We start from the raw sequence: 21640 nt of genomic DNA, 5'->3' as shown, positions 1-21640 counted from the left end.
ATAGAAGGGTAATGTATCAAGCAGTGTGACTAGGCTAGCTGGCACAGCTCTGTGGCTATGGGCACTACCTGTCTGAAGTGCAGCACAAGGAGTATGGGCCCAGTCAAAAGACAGATAGGCTGTTCTCACCTCTATTCGTGGGCGTTGCTCAAAATGTCCAAATAAAAATGAAATGAGAGCAGACGTTTCTGACACTCAACAAGGGCACCAAGCTCCTGGGGATACATATCCTTTTCATTCATGAATTATGATGGATAGCCTATAAATGTGTTGAATTGTAACTTAACACAGCTTCGAGCTTCTGCAAACTCCATTGAAAGAAACTCATGATGGTAGAATGATGCATTGTGCATTTTCTAGAGTGCTCATCATTACAGAGTGATTGAACAGAGATTAAGTTTACAGTCTGTTATTTATTTTTTGCTCATAAAAAGAAAAGACTCGAACGAGGCTTGAAGCTTGTGAACTGGTTATAGTTATTGGCTGCAAGCGTTTGGAGTTAAGAGGAGCAATTCTTCTCACTTGCTAATGGAGTATGGTTAATGCTAAACTTTGCATCAAATACGACACTAGTGTCACCAAACTGGTCGTGACGTGGAGCAATACTTGGTGTGCTGAATTTGCATGGAGCTGCATTGATTACAGAGGGGCTTAAACTTAGCTGCAGCTCAGTGTTTCATGTTCTTTCTCTTGTCACGCTCATAGAGAAGTGGTGCGGACAAATCGCATACGCAAATGGGACATTGCAATAGGATGTAAAATTGGACAATTGTTGGTTCGAGTTCACTGTGAATGCAACGCAAAGGAGATGGCAGCACAGAGAAAAAGAAGCCTAGAGAACAAGCACTGAACTGACAGTTTGTTGCTACCTGCAAGAAGCAAAGGCATGTGCTGGGCTAGAGTTTCCCACTGAAGTTACCAGAGGGAACTCTGGTAGTGAAATCATTCAGCTGTCATGGGACTGATGGTTGGTATGTGGATTTGTTCTATATTCATGCTTCTGGCTTCAGATGTTCCTGTGAATTTTGTTTGCTGTGCTTTATCTGACTTTATGGGCCCAAATTTCTGAGCAATCTCTTTTTCCTGAACATACAAGGCAGTAAGACTCTGTGTGTTATGCACGTGCATAACAGCTGCAAATTGCAGCACAGTATTTTGTTTAAAATGGTCATTTTGCAAACTCGCGAAGCCATTTCACGCACCAGAGTTCCCTCTAGTGAGTTTTGTAGCAGACTCTGTGGTGTAGTGAACATTTGGCACTTTTATCCGCAGTCGTCCCGCCCGTGTTCTTCTTTACGCGGTAATGACTGAATTGAGTCTAACAGTGTTCCCAAGTGAATTGTTCCTTCGTAACTATACAACCAATCTTGTTTGTGGCCGCAGGTGAAGAACAACTTCCGGGCGGCCATCACCATTCCAGAGAAGTCGTGGTCGCGCTTTAGGGACTCCTTTTCGGACTACGTCGAGAAGATGAAGGAGCTGACGGAGAAGTCGGCCGCCGAGGGTGGCAAGTGAGAGCTGTCACCTGACCGCCCGCCCAGACAGCCACCGCCCACCCTTCGCTCCGGTGGCGCCCCAGGGTCATCCAGTGCAGCGACGACACCGTCGTGCTCCCCGACATGCCGCACCGCCCTTTGGGGGAACGCCGCCCCGTGGTCTTTCAGCATCGGCTCGGCGCACCGACCAACCGACTGGCTGACCAGAGAGGAGAGGAGGAGGGTGTGCGCGACTGTTGCGGCTTCTTCTCTCCGCGACGGGGTGCAACCGCTAAGCCGCGCAGCGGAGGTGGTCCCGTCCCTGGCGCGGCTTCTCGACGTTGTTTTTAGTGCACCCTGTGGTGGACAGCTGCGATGATGACGAGGACCTTTGACAAAATGATGCCGACGAAAAAAAAAATATGTGGAAGAGCTTGGAAGACTTAGGCGACAAGAACTTTATTTCGAGAAGACAGAAGGGGGGAGGGGGAAGAAAGAGAGACAGCTGGTGGTTGTGTGGAGGAAGACTGTGGTTGACTGTGGCCAGTCGGTATCATCGAGGGCTGGTCGGCGTGTGCGTGTGTGTGTTGTTCGGGAGGCCAGTCTGCGTTACCAAAGGCCCCTGTCAGTGTCGCCGAATGGTCCCGCCTGCACCGACGAGGGCCATTCGACCATTCTTGGAGGTAATTCGACGTCGCATGTTGGGAAGCGCCTGTCAGGCGGCCGGTGTCGCCTTCGTCAAGGGCTGCCTGGCACCAGCAGACAACGGTCAGCGTCATCACTAAAGGCCACATGGTGCCGTCGAAGTCGGCGAGCTTCGACAACTGTTGGTTCGCGAGGCGGCCCTGCAGTTCGCTGTCGGCAGCGGATACCACTGATGACGCCGGAGAAAATCCGTCTTAGCTCGCCGTTTTTTTTTTTTTTCTATCGTTATCATGTTTCTAAGACTGTCATCATCTATTGTTTTGTACTTTTTTTTTTCTTGTTTCTCACTGTTCCCCCTTGCCAATGCTCCCTGTGTGAGTCGTGTCCTGGGCACCTAAGAGAGTGATAGCATGTTCTTGCTGTCCGTGATAATTGAGCCTGCACAGCTGACGTCCCGGTGATGTTGTGCTGCTGTGTGGGCTCAAGCCTTTGGAGGCGCTGCTCGAACGTAGCACAGCTGGGAAAATGTGAATGAATGAGTTGAAATGGCGAGGAGAACAGAGGCCTGGCTTTGGGAGCATTGGCAAGTCAGAGTTTGCAAGGGCTCCGAGTGAGAGAGAGAGCGTGAGAGAAAGAGGGAAAGAAGTGTGGAGAATTGAAGGTTTAAGAGAGTGGATTATTTGATGGCTCGTCACTACTCCAGTGCTGATTGGTTTCGGCACAAAATTGTTGGTGTTGCGTCCAGTGCTCTCACGATCCTGTTCTTGGCGAGCGGTGCCCCTTAGGTTTGTCGACATGGGTATTCTGCGATCCTGCGCTGGCAGCAAGAATCAAAGTTGTGTGGTTTGCACCGTGGGGTAGTGTTTCTCGACGTGCTTGTGCTGGAGACCCTGCATGCACCTTTGAAAACTTGATGAATACTGGAACACGATCCGTAGTATTTGTTTATTTATAATTCTCACTGGTTTGGGGAGTAGTGCTGCATTACGTGAGTAGGGAGGCTGCGTAAGCTGGAAAGTGTCTTTTACAAGATTGTGTAACTAAATATGTTTCCTCATATAATATGTATTAGAATATGCACAAAGAACCTCAAGTTTTGTTCAAGGTTTAGAAAAGTCAGATGCACACTACAAAAATGGAAATAACTCCGATAAAAGAACTAAAAGCATGCGGTACACATGTGAAGAACTGTTTTACGTTATTTAAAGAACATGAACTCAATGAGCTGCAAGAAAGGTAATGCATTTATGCTGTAAGATTGTAGAACTGTAGATTATACAAGAAAATATGTTCTGCTAATGTGTGGATCACCTAAAGTATCTTGTATCGCTTTATTTAGCTACATGACTCTCTCAAATGAGCAGAAGCTGTGTAAAAGGTGCAAACAGGTTCGTAAGCTGTTGTAAGCGGTCATTGTGAGCCTCGCTATATTTTTTTTAACGAAGAACCAGGTACTTGCTCTGCACTCATAAATGTTTTTGAAAAGAGCAGAGGGTCAGCAGACTAGCATTTGAGAATCGCTATCTCGGGGTAGCCGTGCGATCTTGGGACGATCCCGAAAGGTGTACTGCACACTCGCATGTGAATGCTTTTAAGGAGTACTGACAGATGTTTTCAAAGTTGCATTTCTAAATTTCCACACGTCAAGGGACAGCGCTTTGCAAATATGAAGGTTGGGAAACACTTTAGGCAGTTTAGTGGGATACTAAAGTTGGCCTCAAAATACCAGTACTGGCGTCGCCGATGCTACCGTGATGTCATGTCACTGAGGAAGACTTGCTGCCATCACCTACCAATAAGACTAAGTATGATGATGTTGCTCATAAAAAAATAAATAAATGAGAGTGCTGCGGAGGTTTCTTTTGGCTAAACTCGCATGTGTAAGCCACAGCGATCACAGTAGCACTTTTGGTTGGTTTGCAGGGTTTCGACGCTCACCAAATGCTGAGAAACACAGAGTCAGATATGCCATGCTGGTACTCCTTTCAGCTCTGGAGGTGTGACGAGCCATCGGGACATGTGCCAGTCAGTTTGCCCGGTGATACCAGAGTGAGAGATGTGAAAGATAGAGGAGTGTAGGCAATGTTTTTTCAAAGGAAGGCACGCGACCGAGCATCACAGCCCTCTTGATACACACGCAGCTGACGACTAGAGCCGTCAGTGGTGTCTCTGGCACAGCCATTCTCTGGATGCGCTTGCGTCCAGAGTGTTCCCGAGTCGAAGCACTTTTGTGGTCACCTTGCACATTGGCGCTTCAGTACTCGGCACCTGACTGCGCATTTACCACTGATTTATTGCCTGGTCAGACTGGCAAATTTAGGGTCACTTTGAGCGAGTGCACTTTGCTTCACTGCATATCACTTGACAGCTTGACGTTACACAGTAGAACAAGGTGTCCTTCAGAATTGAGGGCAGGAAAAGCATTCGTAATGACTGTTATTGTTTGGAAATGAGTCCATAGTACTTCTTTGTTTTTGTATTTGTTATGAAAATTACATAAGAACGAACTCCTCAGACAGCGACACCATCGTGCACCTGGGCAATCTTCTAATTCACTGTAGTGTTGCATGCAAAGCAAAAACGTAATGGTGCCCACTAAAATTGAGCATTGCATGTTTGACGGTTCTTTTTGTTGACTGAAACATGTGCAGTTGGAATAATGTGCAGGCAGTCCATTTTCTTCCGTTTTCATTTACCCTTATAAATGCTGTCGTCGAGGCTACGCATGTTGAAAAAGGTGGACAAGTGAAGCATTTTCATCGGATGCACTCGGCTGTCAAGTAAACTCGACACTTTCACGTGTGACAGCCCCCTAATACCGAGTGACACTTGCTGGAAGTGACTCTAAGTTCGCCTCCAACGAGCAAATGAGCCATTCTTGTGTGTCTAGAGCCGTCTCTGATTTGTGTGTGTGTTAAGTAAGGTCTGTGATGCGTGGTCACGTGACGTTGTTTGCATCGGCAGCTTCATGCCAGAGGCTGACCGGTTTTGTTGGAGTTTGTTCAGAGTTGATTGCATTGTTGGAGGAGCAGAGAGTCAAAAGGCATTGTTGTTGATCGTCTGATGCAATGAAGTTTTTGTCTTTGGACGTCGGCAGTGTTGTTGGAAAGGGCTTGGTGCAACATGACAGTTCTGATGATGGAATGGTTTGGCTGGGACTTTCAGGAGCTGTGGAAGTACCGTAGAGAGAGAAAGAGAATTGGATCGTTGCAGAAGTGCTCAACTGCTCATGGAGCTGTAGAGATTGCAGTGTCACTGCTATCCGTAGTTGAAAGACTTTTTTTTTCTGCCCTCCTTTTTTAAGAGCTGGCACAATGTAAGCAGCGGGAATGAACCTCTTGGGACAGTGCTTCGTTGCTGTGAGGAGCTTTCAAGTTAAGAGACGCTATTAGCTGACCAACACTAGCTTTGCGGCACCCCTAATATCGTTTGATATATTTTCACACCACTGATGAGATGTTCTGCTGATGGCATTGCGTCGTCATTAATGTGACTGTGTGTCTAGCTATCTAGCATAGCTTGAAGGTTTCAGACGTGGAGCATGCATTTTGCAAGCCTTCACTTTGTGGGTGTTTCTCTCGCAAAGGTGCTAGAGCGTCTGAAGTCTGTCTGCACTAAAGGCGTTCTGTGAAGTGTGGGTGAACTTGGCGTTTGGGTATATACAGGCTTGTATATACATAGCTATTTTCGGGTTCCTCTTGTGGTATTTGATCATGCTCATGATTTAGTCTGCATGCTTCCGGATGCTGTTCCCAGTGGAGTCTCGTCTTTTCTATTCTCTCTCTTTTTTTTTCAGGCATGTGCACTTCGCTATTTCTTCTGTATCTGTTCTAGCCTAGCGTGCTGGTTGCAGAGGCTTCGCCCGTCAACTTTTGTCACAGTTGGCACATAGTTGGCATTTGTTTGCTTTTTCACATTGCGCCCGTAATTAGGTGCTGCTGCCACCTCCTTCTTAGTTTGTTCTTTACTGAAAGCTATGTTGCACCACTTGTAGTACAGCCCTTGTGATGAAAACACTGGGTCACCCATTATGCGGGCGAATAGGTAGAGTGGCAAGTCGGGAGAAAGCAGGGTGACGTGCCGTTAACGGAGCGTGTGATTTTAGCAACGCGCTCTTTACGGAAATGTTTTCCGTGTGCGTTGCAGTAATGCCATACAATTCCCGTTTTCTGCTAATTGCCTGTCGATCCGCATCATTTTCGTAAGAGCATGTAAAAACAGGAGTAATTACTGGAATGGGTGCAGAATGTCTCAGTAGGGTTTGTACATAGAACAGCCTTAGAGAAAAAGAAGAAAAAAGTGAAAACAACAGATCGGAAGAGCAAGCATCCTCTCTGATTTGTCTGTCGTGATACTACTTTCCTCGGAGAAAAACAGGGACCGGGAATGGAGTGGTCGAAGAAAGAGTGCAAAAGTCCCGAATATGTCTCGTGAGTGGGCAGTGCTTTTTGATATGTGAAGATTTTGCAATAGTGTCACATTGTTTCACGAATGGTAGTGATACCCAGACATCGTGGGAAAGCGTTCTCGGAGACAGCCGTGGTTTCCATCTTCAGAATTTGTTGAGGTCGTTGCACATGAAAAATTTGCGATGTCACCGAGTCGCATTCTTTGACATTGCGCTAAGGCATGTTTCTGTGACTTGTTCCGTTTTATCTGCAAAATTGGTGTCGTGAGCCCCACAACGGGCTCGTTGCAATCTGCCGATCATTGAGCGTCCTGGTGCAATTCTTATAGGTTTACTTGTCTAGCTTAGGGTCACCTTTCGTTGCTGCTTTAAGTTTGTGCCCCGAATGGGTTACAATGTGCATTTTCCTCTGCGAACAGAATTCTGCTTGAAATTTGTGCTGCAGACAAATGGTGCCTTTGTGGGCGTGTGTAATAGATGCAAGATATTCTGCAAGCAGGTCCTTTACTACTAGTGAGGTTGCCCAATTTCAGGATCAGAAATTACCCACGAAATTCTAACAAAAGAAGTAGCCAAAAACTAGCCAACCTGGGTAAAGCTGCATGGGACATTGCAAAACTTATATAGATGCTACAACAAATTCATGCTTTAGCTTTAAATGAATGTCGCTACATTTGTCTACTTCATACACTGTAATTGATACACTTTAGGGAGGTACATTGTGTTTTTTGTGTGGGGTTAGTGTGGTGCTTCCTTGTTTCTTTGATGTGCCTATTTTCGACAATTGTCAATATCAGGCTCTAAAGTTAAATATTCTAACAATTTGTCCTTTGTCCGAATTGAACTAAAGCTTGCTCTTAAGGCAGTACGAGGATATGGTAGCTGCAGTGTTGATGTGGCATCAAACCTCTGCCAGACTACCAGTAGTCTGGTCAGATAAAAGCATGATTGAATTGGGTCAGTGACTCAATCTTTTTGATCATTGTCGATGTGTTGTGCAAACTGTCCCTTTTGGCAACAAACAGAGCGCTAATCATGTAGCATTGGTATTTTCTCTAGGCCTTGCGCAAATGTTCTCTGATGGATGCAATGGGAGTTGAGTCACAGAACCCAGAAAGGATGCAACTGCAAGAGTTGGCATTGGAGATGCTTTCTGTGTTCTGTGTGTTAAAAGCACTGCCATCCGAAGCTGTTGGAGGAGATGAACAAGGCAGCCCTAGCATTTCAGAGAGTTAGGCCAATGTAAGCCGTGTGTTGCACTAGCATGGCTATTTGTAGGAGTATTTTGTCTTTGCATGGGGCTATGGATGATCCAACATTAAGCTACATTGGCCATGCTGTAATAACTTGGAATATCTCTGCCTTCTTGTGAGCACAATGACTACACACATTTCATGCTTAGGCCTTTGTTGGCGTTTGTTGAGCTGTATAAGTTTGGGGTACAGTTATTCACTGCTAAACATTAGCAGCATAGAACACAATGTTAGCACAGCATTAGGCCATAATTGGTGGGGATAGGTAAGATATTGTGGTATGTTAGGTCTGTCCTGGACAATAATATGGTGCAATGCAATGCTGGCCCGTGAATAGTCCAGCATTGGGCCTTGTCAGACTATACGTTGGATTGTGCTGGCTTTTTACCAAGTAATATTCGGCATACATATAGCTAATGTTGACCTCACATTGGGCTTACATAGGCCTTGCTCATATTGCTGCTTTGAGAGAGGAAGTCTGTCGAAGCGTGACAAGACTCAGTTCACAACCTTATTGAGACTCAAGATGACAACCTTGTCGTATGCACCTTAAGCTGCTTTACATTGCCAATCTTGCTACTTGTTCTGTTATCGTTCACTTCTCCTTTTTAAAAAGTTCTAGCGAGTCTTGCCATCCAAAGTGTGCTCTTTTGTACGCCCACTCCACTGGCTTCCATATTCGTTGCGTCTTTATTTTGGCAGTGACTTTGAATGCACTCATGCTCTTGCATGAGCAAGTGCATGAGATTCTTGGGGGAGAAATTCCGTGAGTCTTCAGTAGGAAATCACTACATTTTAGGGTCAGAAACTACGGTGATGGCAGAGCTTGAAATTATTTTATTCATTTGACATTTTTTGTAAACTGCTGTATGAAAAAAAAGCGACTTCTCACACAGGTATGAAAGCACCCCGATTATACACGTAATTGAAAGTGAAGGCTTAGCTGTTAGCTTAGTAAGCCTGAACTCTGCAATGTATTTCAACCTGGGATTAGGGCTTCATGTCCTCTGATTATTTAGGAGCTGCTTGATAATTGATGCCTTAAGATTCTCTAGCCGGTCTGAAATGAATGAATGAATGGTGAAGTAAGAAAAAAAGGCCAGGAAATTCAATTTTTGCGCTTCTACTTCCAGACACTTTCTGTGCTTCTTGGTACTGGCTGCGTGCCCATTAAACGACAACAGTACACCTTGCTACCGTTTTATTTTCCTTCAATTTCTTTTTGGGCAGTCTTGCCATATTCCTGATTCATCACAGTGATTGCAGACTACAGCGCATTGCATGCACCATTGAGCTGCTTTCAATGGTCCTCCTTTTTCCCCGAAGTGTGTTTTTGTTTTTGTGCCTGTTCACATTTTGTGATGCATTGTGAGCCTAAGTAGCAACAGGTGTAGCCACAGGGAGATAGAAACAAGTCGTGCCACTGTTGCCAGCTTGCTGCATTTTCAGATTGATCGAAACCTGTTATTCGACGTGACCAGTGTTCTGTGCCAGCGTCACTAGTTCCACGAAGCTCTGCATCGTTCACTTGGAACAGATATAGATTTGTGAATGTTACATTAATAGTTTTTTTGAGGCATTTATCGGGCTTTCTTCGGGGTGTGTGCATCTTTGGTAATGTGTGGAAGAGCTGCGGCACACAAGCAGCATTTGCAAGCAGTTGTCTGTAATGCTAAAGAGTTCTGGTGTGTTCCAGTTCTTTACCTAAATGGCTACCTTGCCATCTTCACCAGAGAGTTGCCACATCAAGTCCTGTTGCAATCCAAATAATGGTGGCACAGAAGACACAAAATCTGTGATGAAGCTGGCAGCGAGGTCAAGCACTCGTTTCTTCAATGTGAGGCGCTGTTTAGCTGGACTTCTTGTCATGTTAAAGGCTTGTTGTTGACATGCATTCAGTGTGCATGCTCTTTAGGCGAGCGTCATCGGCCTTGGGAAGACTCAGCTTCGCAGAAGGCAATGTGGGTGAGCCATAAAAACTGCTACTACCATCAGAGTGCTTATCCATTAACAGCTGTTGTCTGTCATGACACACTGTGTGCAACCACATGGCCCAAAATATGGAATGACATAAATAAGTGTGATAGTACTCTGCTGGTTTTTAGAAGGAAAAGCTATTTGAAAGTAACAGCCTTTTGGTTGTGCCTTCTTGACAAAAATTTTACACTAGGTGGCAAGCAAGCATTGTCGAAAATTGTTAATATAGACATTAAAACCTGCTTTCTTATACGTCTAAAGAGGCAGTGTGGTTTGTTTTAGTAGATTTGGACACAGATTTTGTTGTCGATACTCCACGCCTGCTATAAATGGTGGCACTGTCAGGTGACTAAAGGTTGTGCTATTTCCATTAATGCCAAAGATGGCTGTAGCATAAAATGACGTACTCTGCTTTAGTTTTTCCTGTATGGGCCACTCTCATTAACAGGAGCATTGACAATGAACAGCTGGGAAATACTTATTTCCTGTTGAATTGTCTCAAGCAAAAGATTGATGGACTTAGCGCTTTGCATCCATGCAGAACAAGAAAGAGGAGGTGGACTTCATGTGGGCTGCTTTGTAGGGCACACAGTTGCAAACCTCAGCAGAAGAAAGAGAAGGCATTATTGCCTTTGCTGTACTCCTTGACATTCAAAGAATTCAGTACAAGCTTTGCCCACAAAGCCTAGCAATACCTTCTCATTGTACCTGTGCACTCAAAAACAATTCCAGAGAAGTTCACGCCATTGTTTAAGTTTGAATCCATTGGACATGACAAAAATGAGTGAAGGTAATTGACTGGCGTGACTCTGCAAGTTCACTCTGCATTGGACAGTCGTGTTATTTGCCACTGCCTAAGTTGGTTGTCTTTGACTGTAATGTGAGTTGCAAGTTATGGTGGGCTTTGAAACTCTGTTTGTCCACATTCCGCTAGCTTTTGTAATGCTGCATGGAACTTGTGACGCTGAACTGCAGGCACGCACTTTTTCCGATTCACCTGGGTCATTAACGAGAGGCCAGCTATGTGGCAGCACAGTGGCACTGACAATGTGTTCTCCATCTCCGTGTGCATGCTGTGTTGTGGCTAAGCTTTGCCACTGATCAGCTCAACAAGTGGAGTGTGTTGTGCACGTGCGGAGGGAGATGTTTCTGCTTCAGCGCCTGTAACATGAAATTTATTCTGTGAGCTTGAACCCCTGTTTCGTGTCTTAAATTTAGTGCTGGAATTATTCTGTCCATCGAAAGACAACATAGAAACTGATACAAATGTATAGAAACTCGTTCTAAGGGAAATGGTGGTGTGTTGCTGGCAGCCTTAGTAGCATGCTTGCCATTAACCAAATTCCTTTTTGCCGTCTGTGGGGGAGTCCTGTGTTTGGAGATGCCCCTGGCACTTCGCAACCTCAGCATGGTATCTGCATTCTTTACAAACTGTCGAATAGACTCCATGCTAGGGTGTAAGCTAAGTGTGCAAAAGAAATGTGCAACCTTGTCACACCTGCCAATATTGTGCATGGAAACAGTGTATACCTGCTGTGGCACCACTTTTGTTGAGGGAAATTGCACGTGCAATCTGTGTTTCATGTTTAGTGGTGAAATGTCGAACATGGCAGCTTGTTGCTGAACATTGCAGTAGGAGCTCTATGGTTTCTATTGCATCTAGAATTTCCAGAGAGAGTGAGGAGAACATACGCATCCCTCCACAAAACCTAGAAAATTATTTCAAGTTCGACGTGACTGAGGGAGAGCATTTGATGCAGGCTGCACAGAAGAGCTCTGTGAATTCTGTTACAAGCTGACTGTCCAAATGGTAACTTTGAGAAAAAAGACAAAGGTTGCAGAACACTTTTCTGGTGAGACTTGTTCTCAGGCTCACTTTGAACAACAAAGCCAGCATAGTATGATGACAAGCCCTTTATCTCGGCAATAAACTTTAGCCAGTGGGATAAAAAAAATGAACCTTGAGATCTAGCTACTATAGAAATTGGTTGACCGCTAATGTTGCTGCTTTCTCAAAGCAACTGCTCTGTAATGCCCATTCTGACTTCAAACAAGCAGTGTTGTCGTTCTGTTGGGTTAGCTCTGTAAGGTCCGTTTGGCAATTCAAAGTATGTTCCACAGCATGAAACATGCTCTTTGGTGCCACGCCTGAACTAGTGAATGATGTGTGGGTTATGCATGGGTGGTTATGTGGGTTACGTGGGTTATGTGGGTGTGGTTATGTGGGTTATGCATGTGTTATGTGTGAGTGTGCATGTGCAAATGTCTAGAAAGTGCCATTCCCTAGGCACAGTCAAAGTATGCATGCTGATGTTTTTGTGGTGTCTTTCTAAACCTTGCTGTGAAGATTGTGGAAGAAAAAAAAATATATATATCTACATTGTGATTGGGCCACCCGTTAAGGTATGCGCCGAGATGTTGGAAGAGAATACAAATTTTGAACACGTGAATAGCGAAAAAAAAAGAAAAACATATTACACAGCCCTGCTTTGGTTCATCAGCGAGGTCGACGGGTAGAAAGTTGTTCAGTCATTAACATTTTAGACACAAATTCGTCTACACTAAAGGGACGTTAAGCAAGTGCAATATTCTAGGGCAGCCGCTTTTGAGGGTGTCATCACTTCCACAAGATTTCATGTAACTTGGCAGCGCACGCATCTGTACATGCCACTGATAGCATCTCTGATGCTGTGCCAATCTCGCTATTTATGCACAGTGCCAGGAATGCTGTCTGCCGTGTACTTTGACACGTCCAGTGCCGAGTTGTGGAAAATCTTGCGACATTGATCTTGTCCTCAAGCGTGATTGCTCAAGAATACCATCCCAGAAGTGTTAAGCCAATTTAGACTGGCACAATATTCTTCCAAAATTATTTCTGCACTTTTAGTCATAATGACAATCTTTATTAGTTAATTATTGCCTTCAAGAACTGTAGCTTTAAATGGGCAGCCACATTTCTTTTTTATTTCTACAGTTTTATGTTGCCAGGAAGTGAATATAAACAGAGTAAAACAGTTCCTCTGTTTATGAGCTCCTTATTGTTGAACTCTGTAACATTGTGATCGCAAGCGCTATAGTAAATCTGCAACACCTGCGTCGATAGTAGCCGTGTTCCCTCTGCCCGTTAACCTCGCCGAGTATCTGCACTGTGTATTTTCCTAGCATTGGGCACTACCCCTGCGTATGTATAACCATTATAGACTGCACACATTGATGTTCTTGTGTATCTTGACTGCCCCATACTGACAAAGCTGTACTGTGATATTAGGAGACTCCATCTTGTGGAGAGCACTGGAGTTCCTCAAACATGTTTCTCCTTCTCTCGAAGCCGTCTGTTGTCACCATGCTGCCGTCCAGTAGCCTCGCCACACGAGAAGGGTTCAATGCCAGTCGGCCTGGACGAGTCACGCTTCTGCACGCACATTGCGACAGTATTGCGGTGCTGAGGGACAGCCTCTGATTCGGCATTTCCGAAACACACCTTTGGTTATCGCGGCTGTGATGCACCCCAGTTTACCTGAACAATGTTGTTCTTGACACTGTGGCGAGGGTATTGCACGACTTGTGCTTTTCCCGATGAGCAGCGGAGCCCTTGTATGGCGCAGCGATGTAGCATGGCCATTGTGGCACGTCTTGGCTGTGCACTAAGTACAGTCGGACCCTGATGTGACCAGAATATAACGAGCACGGATAAAATGAATTATTGGATGTAGTGGAGTAAATCTTAAATATTCCTTGCTGACATCACTATGTAGCGAATACATGCTTATATGAAATATCGGATATAATGAAGGTATTTTCATGTCTGGTGTGGTTTTGTTAAAATGAGGTTTGATCATGTGACAGATGCGAAAAGTGATGTAAAAGCAAATTATGTTCATTCTCCCATAGCAGATTTTGCACACTGTGCCGGCCCACTTTCATATCCGTAAGGTGAGCTGTGTACTAATGTAATCCAGGGTTCGACAGAACACTGTCTGGTCAGGTAGAAGCATCTTCGGTATATCAGGTCACTGACCAAGCTTGAGGTTTCGGGATCTGAGCAGATCCCGAAATGTCAAGCTTTGCGTGTCTCACATTGGTCAGTGACCTGTTGTACTGAAGATTAGTTGTAATGTTGACCTGTATCAACCGGCTTGCTATTATCTGCCGATGCAGCGAGGTGCTGCTAGAACATTGCTTCACCAGTCTCGCTGAGTTTGTCGATAATGCCAGGAATATAAGAGAGGCTTTAATCTCAACCCCAGCTGTAAAATGCAAGGGCTTTGCTGCAACATCAAATTTACGTGCTGCACTGGCAGTTTTTTCAGTGGGCTTTCAACCGGTTTCTATGGACTCTTTGCTGTCACGTATGATTGGTGCTGCTGTCATGCATTTTGGAGCACTCCCTCGCAATGCCACTACTGTACCTATTAGTGCGCATTTGTGGTATGTGTGTTGCATGAATATGTGTGTGCATGTGGCCGTAATGTATAACGGTAGGCTTGCATGTGCGTGCATGCAATGAAAGCAGTGTTACGTCAATGCCATCTCTTTTGTCCGATGAGAATTCTTTTTGTTGACCCACTGCCTTGCATGTTTTGATATGAACAAGCACTGTTCGAGGAGCTCGTGCAGCATGTCGCTTGTCTTGTTTTGTTAATCAAGGAGGCATTCACATAGTACTGTTGCTGAGGTAAATCACTGTTATGTACTTTCCTCTATTAGAGGGGCCCTGCCACACTTAAAGTTGATGAACAAAACAACCCATCTGGTCACTCGTTCGTTGTCTCCTCGACAACTGAGCCAAATGTACTGTGCCTTTGCACATGGCACATGCAAATTTGCATCGTAAGGTTGCTCATTCTTGTGGTTGCTTATCCTTGAAGTTGATCCCCTTTCAAGGGTATAAAGAGCTTTTAGCTATAATTTATTTATTTAAGTGTATGTTGGAGACATTCCTGTGGAGCATAGGGCCATAGAGAGGATTTTGCATGTCATGAAAAATGACGATTATAGTGAAAACATTGTAGTGACAAAATCAATGGAAACACTTGCAGAAATAAACCCAATATGCAATACATTGAAAAAAAAAAACTGAAGGTTGACTAAAGGATAAGTAAAGCAAAATGACACAGTAGCAAACAACTGTGAACCTACTGTACTATGTAGCCATCAGAAGCAAAAGCCTACAAAGCACATCAGAAAAACTAAGAAAAATCAGGAAAGCATACGTCGCCTTGAAGAAGACAAGTCCACTTGTTGAAACGTTGGCTCCTGCATTCACCTTGTTCCCGTTTTGCTCATCATCAGAAAAACTGGAAAGACGAGCTGTTAGTTTTGTCCCTTGGTATGTGTTAATAAGCGTTGAGAGCTTTTTCTTGTTATTTATGTAAGAAATGATATCTGGAATGGCACACCACAACTAATTGGCACATAAAACACATAAAAGCACTGATGAATCGGACAGCCATGCTGCCATTGGTTTGCGTGGGGCTGATAATCTCCACATCACGCAAGCTGACTTGCAGAGAGAGAGCTCAAGAAATTCTAAAGATGGAGATGTCAAAATTTGTTTAGATTCCCTTCAGCAGCAGGGATGATGAAAGCATTAAGAAGAAAGCAAACTAATATACCGGGTGTCCATTTTTTTTATATGGTCCAAAATTTACAAAAATTGCCTGCATCAGATAGTACTAGTCTATCCCCTGGTCTAAATTACTCGATGAGGCGGCCACTACTTCTACGAGAAATCAAAATGCCTCATTAAATAATTACTGTAGCTATGCTAATTAACTTTTAAAATTAATTCCTTTGCAGCACATCTAAATATACTAATTATAGCCGGTGAGCTCACAAGACGTATCCATTTGGAACGAATTCTCTGGACTGCACCAGTTTCGAGATATCAATTTTCAAAGTGTCCGACCAAATGCATTAGTGTTCCAGTTACTTTTGTGCTTCAATGCATAAAACATTTTGTTAAAAGGAGTAATTGGAATGCCATTGCATTTCATAAGATACTTTGAAAGTTAATGTGTTGAAACTGGTAAAGTCCAGAGAATTAATTCCAAGTGGATATGCCTTGCGAACTCACTGGCTATAATCCGTATATTTAAATCTGTGCCGTAAAGTAATTAATTAACATGTTAAGTAGGGTAATTACCTGACTAGACATTTTGATTTCTCATAGAAGTAATGGCCAGCCCATCAAGTAATTTAGGTAAAAGGTTAGAATTGTGCTATCTGCCACAGGCAATTCTTAAGAACGTTCGACCTTTAAAAAAACACCCAGTAAAACTAAAAAAAGAAAAAAAAAAAGAAAAAAAAAACTGGCAGAGAAAGAGCAGATAGCAAAATATGTCAGAAGGCCAAGCTGTAGGCATGCATGCAGAAAGAATTTTCTTTCTGTACAAACCCCAGCTTTTGCTGACTGAAGTACAGCTTGTTGTGTGTTAGGGGTAGCAAAAAGAGATCGAAATCTTGCTACTTGCAAAGATATTTTGCAATTTCGCCTTGCTGAATGCATTGGAAGAACCTGTTCTTCTTCTTTTCTTTTTTAAGGTAGACATTTGGGAGGTCATGTGTTACCATATTCAGGGCACTTCGAAGCTTCGTTCAAAAGTGCCATAGGGCCCCTTTAAATTCGACAAGTTCTAGTTTTTGCTCGGAACTTGTACACGTAGATAATTGAGGAAGTACCGACACAGCAGTACTATGGCAGAACTAGGCTACCCTATTCCTTAATAAGTTGTGGAGCCTTCGCTTGCTTTGTGCTCTGGGTCGTGAGTAATCTTTGTAATGCATGTGTCTTTATATTTGTCACATATGCAGCGAGGCTTGACTGACAGGCACGTGCAAGTAAGTGCTCGAGGTCCACGTCTTGCTGTGTGCGTGGTGCCCAGCAGGTTGCACATCTGTTTCCAGTGGCTGTGCGGGCAAAATAATTTAGCTAGTATAAGCCCAATTAATGGCTTGGTGGAGTGCCTGGATTTCCCTCGGACAATTGGAACAGTGTGGGGCCACAGCAGAGTACCTCGTTACCATGTTTAAAACCTGCTTGCAGATCAATGTTGTTAACTGCAGTCTTCTGTCATTTAGACTAAACCTTGTTCTGTAGCAATGCTAATGACATCATTGCTACTTGAAACACATGTCCAATGAATATCAAGGGTGTTTTTTTTTGTTTGTTTTTTCTGGCTAGAAAGAACAGAAGGCTGCCTAATGACGTGCGGCCCTTGTAGTTTGGAAACAGCTGGCTCCTTGCCTTGTAGTGAATTCCTCCTTTTGACATGCAAGGGTTTGAGTGCTTTGTGCCTTTTCTGCGTCCTATGTGTTTTGCTTAGAAGGGAATCTAGCTCGACCCTGCAGGGAATTTGTGAGCCAGCCCAGCCCTGCAGATTACCTTGTAGCATTGCTTCAGTGTTCTAGTGGTTGTCATGGCTATATGCTGATCACGTCTGGGCTGTAGGTGTTCTCTCCATGACCAGGTTTGAATTGAGGAGCAGTGTATAGGACATGCAAAGACGCTGTGGGTGTGTTCTTGACGTTCGCAATATAGGATGTTAACGGCATCAGTACTCTACATTTCTACGTGTCTGGGTCCACGCGGGCGGGCAGTGGTGTTGGGACATTGATTTTTTTTTTCTGTGTACTTTCTAATCCCCACAGGCGAGGAAGCTTGCACAATCTTTTCTTTTTCTAATTTTTAGTTTTGCAGAAACATGATTGTTAATGTAGCGGAATATGTCCTTATAGGCAGGTTCATTGCATGAAACTCGTTTGGGCGAACCCTTTCCTTCTTGTAAAGTTCTTGTCGCATTGCACGTTCCTCATGTAGAGCAGGGCAGAACTCTGCTGTGCAGCAGAAATGTGGACAGTGGGTGTCTTCCTAGCAGCAGACGAAGGTGAAACGAAAATATTGTGAAAAAAAGAAAAAAAAATGTGTTATGATGATGTGCAGGGCGTCCATCCAAGGGGAAACACAGCATTCAGTATTCAAGCGCTCGTAGAAGCTTGAATTTCAAACAAAGGCCTGCAGACCAACCTATCCTTGGGAATTGTATTGGCCGCTTGTATTCTCAGTTGAGAAGAAGCATTCGGTTGCCGTGGATACTAATTAAGGTCCATATTCACAAAACTTCTCTTAGGTAGCTGCCACCTGCTGTTGGTCATCACCGTGTCGATCATCTTGTTGTCATCTCAATTGCTAACTTGAATGGCAGGTGCCCACAGGCCAGCTAGTGAAAAAGCATTCTGTAGAGAAGTTTCGTGAATGCATGTCCATGTGTTTTCCCCTAGATGTAAACGACCCACGTACGCCTGTACACATTTCAACTATAGAACCTTGCGCCGTAAGTGTGCAAGCATTTGTTCTGTTTAAGAGCGGGAAGCTCTGTACATACAAAACTCTAGGTGAGGGCAAAAGGGGGGAGAGCAGGAGCAGCACCATTGGTCAGTTGCAGATTGCTTCATGCATCAATGGGAGCACGAAAACAAAGAAAAAAAAAAACAGTGTGGCGAGGACAGAGTTGAGCGGGTGTGTGCTTTCTTCTTGAATGTTGTTTTTACTGCCTCAGCTGTGAATTGCCAAGGCCTGTGTTGTTTGTACTAGTAAAGAGTATTTGTGCGTTCTTTCTCTAGGATGAGCATCGCAGCCTCCCCACAGGTGGGGGTGGAGTTGGGGTGGGGTGGCTCGCTACAAGAGCAATCAGTTCTCGTGAGTTGTCTCGTTGTTGGCGCCTTTGTTTACGTGTCCGAGGGGTCGTCTGCAAACTTGTGTATGTGCGTTAATTAGCCAGCACGCAGTGAATTTGATCGACAGAGGGGAAGAGGAACACCTCCATGCCTCATATGTAATGTCACCCCATGACTGAACTTGGGTTTTCCAGACAGAAGACAAAGTATTGCATTGTCTTTTTTTTTTTCACCACTCTTCTTTGTCTGGGTGCTTGGTACACTACAGGATGTGATTTGCATCCATCGCGGCTGTGCTCATGAGGCAATCTGTCAGAATCGTTGCTCGTAATTTTGTAGAACCAGCAGAGACACTTGTCGTGTCGATTGGGAAGAAGTTGACTGAAAACGTCGAGTGGGCTTGAGCTCATTGTGACACCCTCGCAGGTTGAGGCAACCGTCCAAAGCTAGCAGGCGACCATTTTGCAGCTCTCTCTATACTGTCGGTTTCAAATGATTGCTCCCTCCCCCACCAATGGTTGTTTGCTGCAGGCCGATAGGTTGCCCAAAGCCTGTACCAGTGTCGCATGTCCCATCATCGCCTGCCTAATTTTTTACAGAAAATGGGGAAAACAATCTTTTGCAGCGACTTAATGTTCTAAGAAACAAGGTGACAAAGAGCCAGCATTAAAAAAAAAGAAATGTGCATGACAACACAACCTCGGACTGATTCTGTTCGGTCGTTTAGAAGAAAAACAAATGACACTGTTGGATTTCCATAAATAAAGACAAACTTCATTATGCAGCCTCCTGTCCCATTTCTTTTACTCCATGGCGTGCACTGCTGCTTGGAGATGCAGAGATTGTGGACACGTTGCGATTTTTAATATAGAAGCGGCCTCTTTTTTTATGACCCGTCGGGGTTTGCTTAGTGGCTATGATGGTGTTGGGCTGCTAAGCGCTACGTCACGGGATCACACCGCGGCATCGGTGGCCACATTTCGATGTGGGCAAAATGCGAAAACACCCATGTTCTTGGATTTAGGTGCGCATTAAAGAACCCCAGGTGGTCCAAATTCTTCCGGAGTCGCCCACTATGTCATGCCTTATAATCAGATCATGGTTTGGCACGTAAAACCCCACAATATTTTTTTACGCAATATTTCTTTTGATTCGAAATATTCGCTGTTTGAATACTTCTAGCAGTTACTGTAGGGCATCTGAAAAGGAAATTTATTGAGAAATCAGTTGACGTGCTTCAGTAAATGCAATAATAATAAAAAAGTTGTTCTTGCCACTATGCAAGGCATGATAGGCCAGAAAAGAACGCCGACACTGGTGGTGATGCCGCATTGAAGTTCTTGCAACAGGTCGTTGTGAAGGGGATTTAAGATGGCGTCTGCTCGAGCCTATAGTTCACTGCATATCGGTAAAAGATGGAGAACATTTACATTCTATGAAAAACCAGACTCGAGCTTTTGGAACTTATTGGGGGCGAGCTCCCAAGTAGCACACAGTCTCCAAAGCATCATATTAAAACGTCTGAAATTTTTGGCCGAACTCGACACATTAAGAACGTCGCAAGCAGGATAGCTTAAAAAGGGGGGGTGAGTGCATTTCAAAAACATTTTCATGAGACTGACCGTATCTGTTCAATTAGTGTACTGGGTTTTCGACGGCGCCGTCCTTGGTGGGAGAAGCTCTATTTATCAAGCGGTACTCATGTCGCTTATTCGCCCAGCTATAGCATGAATTCGGCTAGGAAAAAGAAGCCTTTTGTAGTGTTGACCTCACGTCAGAAGAGACAAAGGATTACAGTTGAAGTCGACACCACAACAGGTCACGAAATAATGGTGCCCGAGTGCAGTAACATTCAATCCGCTCTTCGTGACATGAAGAACTGGCTCCTAACGACTTCGGAGCAGCGCTGCCAGTCAGTAAACAGCGGTGGTGTTCGTGCTGATTTTGACAACGCATCCTCTACTTCAATAGCTTTCGCTTTTTTATAAACCTTCATCAACTTTCATCATCATATTTTATGTCCGCTGCAGGACGAAGGCCTCTCCCTGCAGTTTCCAATTACTACTGTCCTGCGCCATCCGATACCAACTAGCACCTGCGAATTTCCTCATTTCATCACCCCACCTAGTCATCTGCTGCCCTCGACTGCGCTTCCTGTCTCTCGGCACCCATTCTGTTACCCGAAGGGTCCACCGGTTATCTAATCTACGCATTACATGACCTGCCCAACTCCATTTTTTTTTCTCTTAATGTCAATTAGGATATTGGTTATACCTGTTTGCTCTCTGATCCATACCGCTCTCTTCCTGTGTCTTAATGTTACATCTAACATTCTTTGTTCCATCGCTCTTTGCGTGATCCTTAACTTGTTCTCGAGCTTCTTTGTCAATGTCCAAGTTCCTGCCCCATATGTTAACAGCGGTAGAATGCATTGATTGTGCACCTTTCTTTTCAATGATAGTGGTAAGCTTCCAGTAAGGATCTGACAAAATGTGCAGCACTCCAGCCCATTTTTATTTTTCTGTAAATTTAGCATCATTCAATTCTTTCGGACTATTTCTTTTAGTCCCCTGCAGTAATTCTTCTTTTTTTTGTCATGACCAACAGTGCAAATGCGAACCGACCAATATGCCACTCTCATCGTTTTGCAAATTGATTAATACCGTGCACTATCGTTGAATGGAACCACTCGCCATCGAACGTAGCTACTGAAGGATACGCAACAATATTCAGAGAGCTGCTACACACTGAGCGTAGTGCCTGACCTGATTCGTTTGTGTTGGTTTCTTGCGCAATTTGTTTTCACAGTTTCTTGCGCACAGATGTATTTTACCGATGGCATGTTAGTTTTTCTCCTGTTCAATTTTGTAAGCATTCTTATGCGATGTATTTATTAGGCTTTTTCAATATTACGCATAAATAAAGTTATCGAGTTAAAGAGTGAACACCACTTTCGATGGCACCAAAGAAATACATCGGTGCTCTGCATAAAGTGTTGCGGTGAATTCTACGGTGAGCCTGTACGGCAGCTGCGCCATAAAAATCCCAAATCATCATCATCATCACTACTGTGAGTACAGTGTATACAAAAATAATGTGCAGAAACCACCGTCGATGAATGTCAGTACAAGTGAATAGCGCAAACGCACGAGCGCATGAGAGAAGGAACGCCTTCCTTGCATATCAACAGTACGATGACCAACCAC

General features: G+C 44.3%; 1 protein-coding gene across 2 annotated transcripts in view; it reads left to right on the top strand.

Moving 5' to 3' along the window:
• Positions 1-19214, top strand: part of Pur-alpha (Purine-rich binding protein-alpha) — a 291757-nt gene extending 272543 nt beyond the window's left edge. For both annotated transcript variants that reach the window (XM_050167097.3, XM_050167098.3), the window contains one exon: positions 1384-19214. In XM_050167097.3, the coding sequence (XP_050023054.1) occupies positions 1384-1515 (132 nt within the window). In that variant the 3' untranslated portion in view covers positions 1516-19214. The remainder of the gene's footprint in view (positions 1-1383) is intronic.
• The last annotated feature ends 2426 nt before the right edge of the window (positions 19215-21640 follow it).

The sequence above is a fragment of the Dermacentor andersoni genome, chromosome 11, assembly GCF_023375885.2.
Source record: "Dermacentor andersoni chromosome 11, qqDerAnde1_hic_scaffold, whole genome shotgun sequence".
Classification (NCBI taxonomy): domain Eukaryota; kingdom Metazoa; phylum Arthropoda; class Arachnida; order Ixodida; family Ixodidae; genus Dermacentor; species Dermacentor andersoni.
The sequence above is the reverse complement of the archived record's forward strand: the minus strand, read 5'-3'. Positions and strand labels throughout refer to the sequence as shown.